Source organism: Amia ocellicauda, chromosome 6 (genome assembly GCF_036373705.1).
Source record: "Amia ocellicauda isolate fAmiCal2 chromosome 6, fAmiCal2.hap1, whole genome shotgun sequence".
Lineage (NCBI taxonomy): Eukaryota > Metazoa > Chordata > Actinopteri > Amiiformes > Amiidae > Amia > Amia ocellicauda.
In genome coordinates, this window is record NC_089855.1 from 30,665,812 (window position 1) to 30,676,133 (window position 10,322).

At 39.9% G+C, this 10,322-nt stretch overlaps 1 protein-coding gene across 2 annotated transcripts; it reads left to right on the forward strand.

Moving 5' to 3' along the window:
* Positions 1-408: 408 nt before the first annotated feature.
* Positions 409-9,626, forward strand: LOC136751339 (uncharacterized protein CXorf38 homolog). 2 transcript variants are annotated; one of them, XM_066706875.1, is made up of 9 exons: positions 409-854; positions 3,154-3,288; positions 3,577-3,699; positions 4,092-4,241; positions 4,571-4,717; positions 4,834-4,924; positions 7,955-8,095; positions 8,803-8,961; positions 9,179-9,626. In XM_066706875.1, the coding sequence occupies exons 1-9, from the start codon at positions 645-647 to the stop codon at positions 9,223-9,225; spliced, it is 1,203 nt and encodes a 400-aa protein (XP_066562972.1). In that variant the 5' UTR covers positions 409-644; the 3' UTR covers positions 9,226-9,626. The 2 variants fall into 2 exon arrangements, with proteins under 2 accessions (XP_066562972.1, XP_066562973.1); XM_066706876.1 differs by having other exon boundaries at positions 3,190-3,288.
* Positions 9,627-10,322: the final 696 nt, after the last annotated feature.

A 10,322-nucleotide genomic window follows, 5' to 3' on the forward strand; every position in this document is an offset into this window, starting at 1 on the left:
GCATTCTGTATATATATTTGTGTTTTAATGCAAGTAATTGACTCGCATTGATTTCACACGAGAATGGGAAGGTGAGATAGAGGTGTGTAGTACTGGTCAGTCATTAAAATAGCTTAAACTGCACACAACATTCAGCAATGATCGTTTTGTTTGGATGCTAAAAGATACAAGATAACTGCTATTGCCAGCTGCTCAAGGCTAAATGCCAACATAGCAGTGTTTTTCCCCCAAAAAGAGTAGCTGGTTTTCAAATGCAGCTAAAAACTGCAACTAAATTCACACTGTACCTCTAAACGCAGAACTCTTTTAATGCGATAAGTGTGTAGCAGCAAAACCAAGAGCCTCTGTAAAAGGCAGGACTACAAGTCCCAGGATGCGTCACACTGCATTACGTGACGTAAAGTAAATATGAATTCCTCACAAACAGGAACTATACAATGAAATGCAAGAGAAAACTAACTACATCAGGGACGTATTTGTGTAGTATTAAAAGTTGTGAAATGCGGTGAGAAATAACAAACAAAACAAAAAACAACCACCCTTATTGGTATGTATTGTTTAAATAAGCTTTCTTGGTAAAGTGCGCGTTTGCTTTGTCCGACGTGGTCAGAAGGAGCACTGCACCGAGTTTATTAAACGACGAAATGGTGTATGAGGAATTAAGCGCCCGTTTGAATGAGACGGGGTACAAAAACTGGCTGAAGGCAGGCTATTGCCTCCTTAAACTGAGAGACGGGTTAGAGGGCTTCATCGATGAGCAGATGAGACGCTTCCACGGCAGACTGATCAACAGTAACCCTGCGCTGAATAGAGAGAAGCGATGCCAGATCCGCTGCAGACCCAAAGGCAACCAGGTAGGACGAGATTGACTGGGGTCCGCTCTTGTAGCGCACATTTGCGCAGTTTTGCACGGATTTGCAGAATCCCACCGATGCCATTGGTGGATCAGCGCAGATTCGCGCAGACCTTCAAGACACTCCATTAAGGCGGCTTCCTTTCCTGGGAAGCCGTTCATTATTTAATACATTTAAACAGAGCCCATGAGTTTAAAGTACTACATTTTCTTATTTTTCATTATTTACCACGTTTGTTGTAAAAAATACATTATTAATAGACAGTGATCTGTATATGCTACGTGGTTTGCATTGTTTCCCCCATTTGAGACTTAGGTGGGGCAATAGGTGGGGACCGGCAATGTTCATTCTTGTATTTTGTTGTTATTTTGGTTTCAGGTTCGTACTATCTTGGGTGTTTGGAAGCTTTTTTCTAACTAGTGCAAAGCATTTTTTTTAAACAAGTATGAAAACAATTATAAAATCCACAACTGGAAAATATGAACATGAAGGTGATATTCATAAAATGAACGGAAGATAAAATCAAAATGACTACGAAAAATCAAATCTGAACAAGTTGTTGAGAGGCACGTGTGGCAAACAAATTGGCCATTCTGGGGAGGCAGCCTAAATACCTATACTTATTGAATCCCACAGGCGTGCTCAAATTTGTTGTACCCTTACAGCTCATTGAAATAATGTTTCATTCCTCCTGAAAAGTGATGAAAGTAAAAGCTATTGCATCATATATATTTGCATGCCTTTGGTATGTCATAGAATAAAGCAAAGAAGCTGTGAAAAGAGATGCATTATTGTTCATTCTACAAAGATATTCTGAAATGGCCTGGACCCATTTGTTGGTACCCCTTAGAAAAGATAATAAATTGGTATCACTGTGTGCACCACACTGAACATGGACCAGAGCAAGCAAAGGAGAGAGTTGTCTGAGGACAAGCATGGTAAAGGTAAAGGCTACAAGACCATCTCCCAGCAGCTTAATGTTCCTCTGAAAACAGTTGCAAATATCATTAAGAAGTTCAAGGTCCATGGAACTGTAGCCAGCCTCCCTGGGTGCAGCTGCAAGAGGAAAATCGACCCCAGATTGAACAGAAATATACCAAGGATAACTGCCAAAGAGATACAAGCTGAACGTGAAAGTACGTCAGTTTCTGATCACACCATCCCTTGCTTCTTGAGGGAAAGTGGCCTCCATGAAAGAATACCCAGGAGGACTCCACTTTTGAAAGAAAAACATAAAGCCAGACTGGATATTGACAAATCACAATCCTTCTAGGAGAATGTCCTTTGGACAGATGAGTCAAAACTGAAGCTTTTTGGAAAGTCACATCAGCTCTATGTTCGCAGCCGAAAAAATGAAGCTTTCAAAGAAAAGAACACCATACCTACAGTGAAACATGGAGGAGGCTCGGATATGTTTTGGGGCTGCTTTGCTGCACCTGGCACAGGGTGCCTTGAATCGGTACAGGACACAATGAAATCTCAAAACTATCAAGGCATTCTGGAGCAAAACGAACTGCCCAGTGTCAGAAAGCTCTGTCTCAGACGCAGGTCATGGGTCCTCCAACAGGATAATAACCCAAAACACACAGCTAAAAGCACCCAAGAATGGATAAGAACAAAACATTGGACTGTTCTGAAGTGGCCTTCTATGAGTCCTGATCTGAATCCTATCGAACATCTATTGAAAGAGCTGAAACCTGTAGTCTGGAGAAGGCACCCATTAAACCTGAGACAGCTGGAGCAGTTTGCTCAGGAAGAGTGGGCCAAACTACCTGTTAATAAGTGCATAAGTCTCATTGAGAGCTACAGAAAACATTTGATTGTAGTGATTGCCTCTATAGGTTGTGCAACAAAATATTAGGTTGAAGGTCCCATAATTTTTGTCCATGCCATTTTCATTTGTTTTATTTACAATATTATGTTGAAAAACAAAATGAAAACCAAAGTCTGATTTCTATTATATATGGAATAAACAATGGTGGATGCCAATTACTTTTCTCAGTTTCAAGTTATTTCAGAGGAAATTCTACATTCTTCGTTTTTTGTGGAGGGGTACCAACACATTTGAGCACGTCTGTAAAAGATCCGTTTCTCGTAGTCCCTTAACTCATAGCAGTAATATTCAACAAACTCTGACCTTGCAATGAAGAACATTTTTGCTGGATAAGTCTTTCCTACATTATAAATAAACTATTTGTATAAAATGTATTAGGACAAATAAAGTTACCCCTGAAACCTGTACTTCATCTCCAAAGGTTCACTATGTTGTGTGAGTAACTTGTTTTTGAACTCCTCTCAGCTGAACTCACTCTGTTCTCTGTGTAATGAATGGAAGAAGGAGATTCGAAGGCACCACACCAACAGAGCAGGGATCATTAACTGGGGCAACTGCAAGCCCTGGCTGTGGCCATGTGAGCACTGGGAGATCGCTAAGGTAAGGGCTCTGCACATCTACCGGTGACAAGTCAGGACAGACATTTTTCTAGGTCCCTTTAAATCACCACCAGCATTAGATTTATGCAAGGGGGTCAACTGGTCCATTGAAGTGACTAATTGGTTAAAGTAACTAGTTAAGCGTTGGGTGTGGAAAGGACAATGAGAGGACCAAGTAACATTCTTGGAACAGTTTGGAAAATGTTTCTTCAGGCACTGTGGTTTGGCTTGGCTTGGTTTGGTTTAGTTTTCACCTTTCATTCATACCAAAGAGCTATCTTCTCTGCAGGCCTACATGCCGCGTGGACAGATGGACGTTACCGGAGCCAGTCAGTGCGATGCTGCAGCGCTGCTTAATCTCATCAATTTCTGTGACCACTTCAGCAACGTAGATCAACGGCAAGTCCGACAGGTAATATAAGATCGCTGTCAGGATTATGTAAATACTAGTTATTCTGAAGAGGGACCCTAATCTGATTTTTCCCAGATCTAATGTGACAATGTATTCATCCACTTTACTTTTACACATGGTACCTTATTCTCAGTGCATCTATAATCGCTGGTGCACTTCTTTGTGTGACCTATCTTTGCTGACATTTTCAGCTTCCTAGTGGCGGGAGTCGATAAACACAAACTGGAATCTTGAATTGAAAACCTTTACAGCTTGTAAGTTTTGTGACAAATTATGCTTGTTTTAGCCAGTTGTTAATCTTAATCTAAGAAGGTAAAGGATGTCTTATTTAATGAGAAACCTTGTGTGTACTGTATGTATGTGTATAGTTATCTCTTTGTGGTCCGCCCAAGGTGATACAGAGGCGCAATGAGCTGATGCACTCGTGTGAGATGAGGGTGTCTGCCCAGTGGATGGAACAGTATGAGAGGGAACTACAGAGTCTGCTCCTGGCACTGAGACAGGTTCCAGGGGTGGCCACAGCCGCTCAAGAGATAAAGGAGGTGAGGGAGCAGCAGTGTCCTCAGTGTGGGGATGCTGCAGGGGGGGTAAAGGAAGCTCTACCTTTAAGATCTGCTGTCAGTGGACACACACCCCAAGGCAGGGGCAGGCAATTCTGGGTCTTGAGTGCCGGCTGGTTTTAGAGGTACCTTAAATTGGCAACTGAATCAAGACCTGGAAGAGGAAGGATGTCTTATCCACACAATTTGTCCAGCTATGTATTGTAGATCTGAGAATTCATGTAAATCAGTCTGTGCGTCGTGGATCCAATCCCTAGTGGGGAGCTCCTAACCCCACCGTCTACATGCACTGTCCTCTGTTCTGTGCACAGATGCTGTCTGTGGATTGGTCGGTTCACGTCCCTGGAATGGACAGCACTGATGGGCCAGGGAGTGAGCAGCACATCAGCGAAGTGGAGACCGAGCTGCTGAGGGAATTGCTCCTTGACTTTGGAGGGGGAGAACCCCACACCGAGCAGGTACAGCAGACATTGCCTTTACATTTCTGTGGACTATACAGCACATGTAGAGGGAACACCTTAGCAACCTGTTTGCTGAAGCACTCTAGTATGTGTTTTGCATTGCTTTTGTACAGAGCCTGGAGGACTTGCAGAGGCTGAGAGATTTTCTGAAGAGCCATCGGGATCTGGAGGAGAGATTTCATGCTGAACTCAAGACCATTGAGGGTATAGAACTCCAGCTCCAGCAGCCCAGAAGCTGTATCTGTTATTTATGATTTAATAATAGCTCTGTAGGGGGCTTATTGATGTAATTTTTAAGGGAATATGTAATGTTTCTGTTATTTATGATTTATTATTGTACTGTTGATTTTTACCACAGCTTATGATATATTTTGGCCTTAATTGGTAACTATAAGTAGTGATTTCTAATGGAAAACTTGTTGATCACAATGTTTTATCGGTGACTTATTGTCTGTGATGAATTATCTGAAAATGTACAGGAAGATCCCTGCATACAATTCCTGTAGGGCTTTTTTGGGAGGAGATCGACTGCTGGCCCACTGAGCCAAAGCCCATGAGAAACCATCATTCATCATAATAATTACATTTTATTAACAGTTTTACGGTGAACAAATTAAATCAACAAGCTCAATTCGGTAGTAAAAATCTTACCAAGGTATAACCATAAAAATGCATTATTTTCGTTAGAGACCGATAACTGGTGAGTGTCCCTCATTGTTATAACTGACGACACCAGTATTTCCCTTACAAAAAAGTAACAAATAGCTAAATCATTAATTCACACATGGGAAAACATTCCTCGCCAAGGAATATGTTTGTGCATGGTGAGCCTTCATGTCTTTCAAGTTCGATGTGTACTTCCCAGAGAGCATGGGACCACAATTCAACTAATTTCCCCGGCTTTGCTGGTCTTGCATACACGTACGGTTTTGTTTTTATCAGGGTTGTATTTAAAATGAATCCCCATACAAAACTTTTTTACGACCAAGTCCAGGTCGGGGCAATACATTGTCCGGAGCTGCAGCCATCACACATGCAGGTGTAACTACGGTTCGCCGTGACTGAGCTAAAAAGTGCCTCGGTGGCTGAGGCACATCTAGTTAAATGCCTTTTCTAAGCATTCAAATGACAGAATTATACTGAGGATGTCGCATTTCTGCACAAGACATGCAGGATTATGATTGGACCATGAAACAGCTCCCTGCCTTGCTAAATACTGTATTGTATTTATGTCAATTCGTTTTGTATTGAATTTTAATTTAGTCAATTCATTTAGGCATTTATTTTTATTTAGTTTTTCCACAGAATGTCGTCTCGTTATTGTCATAGTTATTGTCACTGAAAATAGGTTGTTGATGAAATTAACACTGCTATGCATCATATCATAGTCATAATCATAATCATCATATTTATTACAGTAACATTTTCGATTTCAGACCTTACAGGCTGTATTAAAACTCTCAAGTGTTTGCTGTTTTCACTTCATGTTGCTGCACAGATGCACGCAACAAAAACTAGCTAGTAGGCTATGCTAAGCAAGTAGCTAGAGTTGGTAGCGTGCACATCTGGGGCATGGAACCTGAGCTGAAAATGTTTTGTCACCTGACATATCGGGTATCGCCCCCTCCCATTCAGTTTGCTTACTTATTAAAGGCCACACGTGATTTTCGTATTTGTTGAACACAGAAAGAAGAAACCGAAGGCTAAATTGAAATGTAAACGTATTTAATATAGTAAATGTATTGTTTATTTATTGTGAAAGGAACATTACGTATTACTGCTAATTTCTTGTGGGCATACGGCATATGACTGTATAACAGGTAGACTACACCACTGACTAAAACCCCAATAGAGCTATTAATAAATCATAACAGATACAGTAGCTACAGAAGTTAAACCCGGTCACTTACTGTCTCCTTTGATTTAGATTGAATACTTCTTAATGTCCGACAATGATCTCAAACAGCCATTTATTAAATCCTACAGTGACCTACAACTGTTGTACTCTTTTTTCGAACTGTTTAATCTCACCCCTTTTTATCCATAACTGCACGCCTGTAAGCAGACGTCCTACAGAAAACTACCATACCCAGAATGCCGGCATGTTTACATGGGGTGCGTTCACGTCACGCAGACTTTAGTCATTGAACGCGTTCGTGTAGCACAGATTTCCACAGTTCTGTGCAGCTCTGCGCTGCTCCACCAATGGGATCGATGGGATTCTGCAGATCTGCGCAGAACTTTTCAGATAGGGTGTTTAGTGTCACTGGTGACCTCGCCAGGGGACGATACAACAGAGCAAGACGCATCTTTTCAAGAAGTGCATTTCTAAAAATGAACAAAGATACTGTGTAGCAGCACTTTATTGGTTCACTTGTTTTATGTTTTGTTTTTAGGAGAAGGTTCACCACCAATAAGAAACTGCACGGAAGGCTGTTTTGTTCTTGTAACTTTGTTCTTTCTTCAAAACATCTGTTTTTCAAGAGAGACCTCAAATTTAAGAGAATTTGAATTACAGTAATTTGAAAAGTGACCATGAAGTTCCTAGGAGCTGTTTGACTTGATTTCAAATACATTTAAAATTAACAGTCAATCAATTTATTTATGTTTTGCATCCATCAACTAGGCAAATTGGTGTAAACATCTGATATCAGGCATGATGCATTATGCTAATAATGAGGTAAAAGAAAATACATGGACTAAAAATTACAGATTAAAACTAGACTAAAATGACAGGAGTTTTCGTTGACTAAAACTAGTGGAAGATGAAATGACTAAAATGTGACTAAGACTAATAAGCATTTTAGTTAGAAGACTAAAACTAAATCTTAAATGTCTTCCAAAATTATCACTGATACATAGTTTATTATAATGTACTATACAATGTTCTTGGAAAAAGTCTGAACCCACATAGTATCTGCACCTGAATTTTGATAAAAAATTTGAAATGTTTGGAAATTTCTATGTGTGATATTTTAACTGTTAAAGACAACAAAAAAGAATTTAAGAAATTAAATGATAAGCCTGCTGGACAAAATATTTAGAAAAAGGGACAACCAATGCAGGGATTTCAGTCACTACAAATGTCACTTCTTTTGTACAGAATTATGTCACTGTACTAATTTATGGAGAGGAATGTCTGAATTCCATTTATGGGATTTCAGCATTGTCTTGTATGTCTTGGATTATGTTTTCATAAATATTTTAAATTAAATATAAAACTTGTGTTTGCAGGGTCAATTAATCAGGCTGTGCATGCTGATGGGGGCAGTAATGTTGTTACCGGTGTAATTACATCTTCAACAGTGAAAGGCATGAGTGTGAACATACAAAGCTCAACTTCCAGTGGGTTAAACAACAGGCAGCCTACACCATGTGAGTACTACATTGTTACGTGCCTTGTGTGCGTACATACTGGCGACTGGCGTGTGCTCTGTGTTCTGTTGTCTTCCTATCCCTATTGTACACAGGTGTCCCACTGTGATTGGTTCTCGTCCCCGTCACTCAACTCCGCTGTTCCCTGCTGTTCCTGTCCAATCAGATGTCTCCAACTACAGTTTTTAAATATAAATATACTATACCTACAAATACAGTCATACATTATATACAGACATATCGGAGAATACATCACATCAGGCAGAATGTTTTGCAGCAGTGATTGTAGTATTGAAACTTAAATCAAGTTTTATTTCCATCTGCCCTCTAAATAATTAAACAATTAATTTATCTACCTTGTGTAAACTGTACAACTAATTTTCATTTTACTTTAATTTGTATTGTTTTAATTAGATCCTAGTTAATTGTTTGACAATGCTGGAGGGCTGAATTCTGTATATTAGTTTTCATACATTAATCTGTCCCAGTGTGTCTGTGCACTGCAGTTTTGGACTATATGGTACACTTAAGTTTCAGGTAATGTTTTTGCATTATCTGCCATTTAAGGACATTAATACTTTCTATTAGGTGTTATTTTCAATGTAGGTTTGTCAATTATGAAGCATTAAAAAGATGATGGGAATAATCTTAAATGATAAATGAATGTGTTATTCCTGATTTTATATATATTTCTCTTTTGCTTTTAGCTGCTGTTGGTGCTGAACCTTCCTCCAAAAGCAAGTCTGCAATTGGCTCAAATATAGGGGCATATAATCACAGTAATGTAGTTGCTCCTGTTATACAAGGCTCAGATGTATTTGGATATAGCATAAGTGTAAACCAGGCACCAGCTGCTGCACTACCAGGTAATTCAGTAGCTGTGGTTGCAGTGGAATTATTATTGTGTACACAAAATATTTTCCAAGACAAAAAAGCAAAGCTCATCGTCTAAAATGTAAAGGCTTTGTACTAGTATAATATTAAAACGTAATCTATTTGTAGTGTTTCATTTAATTGGTCAAACATGGACGTATTTAGTTAAGGCTTTGTGGTCTAAAACTAAAACAATGTTGTCTCTTTCAGATCCCTCACAAAATGTGAAAGAAGCAACTCCCTCAGCTGAAGGTTGATTATTAATTTTTCCTTTTTTATTTTTAATTTTTGTATTGTATTCATCAAGATTTGCACTGTGGAAGGAAGATTTGAATTTCTCTATAGCAAGGCTTCTCAGCCTGTATACTTAAAGAAGATAAGTCTATATTATATATTATATGTCAGGCCAGGAGGTACCTTGGACTCTAAGAATTATGTGCATCGGGGAGACGTTGTCAGACTGTGTAATTTAAGTGTCTCTTAGCCTGGGAACTGTCATCCACGAATAAATATCTTCGGTTTAGCTTGTTTAAAAGATAACAGAAATTACTTAATTATTACCAATTATTAATTTTCTGTATAAAAGTCTGACTTTTTGTATCGTTTCAATGTATTTGTTCTTCTCCACGTGTGAAATAAAGGTATTGTATTAAATGCACTAACCTGATTTCCTATTTTTTGTCTACTGGACTGGAAGTGATAACAGGGAGGGTGAGAGTGGGGTTTCCCTCTGTGTGGCACGGAAAGGCTCTCCATTTTAATTCTACCCCCCCAAACACAGGGTCTGCCCACATAGCAGGGATCACGGCTTTGTCTAACATGACTGGGGCTGCTAAGTAGACATGGCGGTGCTCAGCGCTTTCAAAAATGCCTGCAGTGCTAATTCCCCTTGAACGTTGAGTGGAAAACTTGGATAACAGGTTCCCTGTCAGGCTCCAGAAGGGATTACTTCTGGCTTCTTCTTCCTCGCATCTTCTGAAGCGACGCGGGATGCGCTCCTTTAGCTTGTCGGCTTCAGTCATCCACAATGCCAGAGGTGCTCCATACTCCCGCTTCTGACACCATTGTAAAACTTTTGAGCGTTGTGGGTATGAAAGTATGTGACCACTCTCTGGGCTCTTTTATTGCAGTGTTGGTTCGAATGCTCTGAAAAGAACAACATGAACTGTACACTGAGAGAGACCAGACAGGGGAAAGGCAGGGAGGAGCATGCCAGACTCTCTGATGCAGCCAGGGTGGACAGACAAGGATCCACACAGGAGTGGTCGCACAGGCACATTACTGGCCATAACAATATATAGTGGCTCTCATGAGTATTCACCTCCCTTTTCCACATTTCATTGTTACAACATGA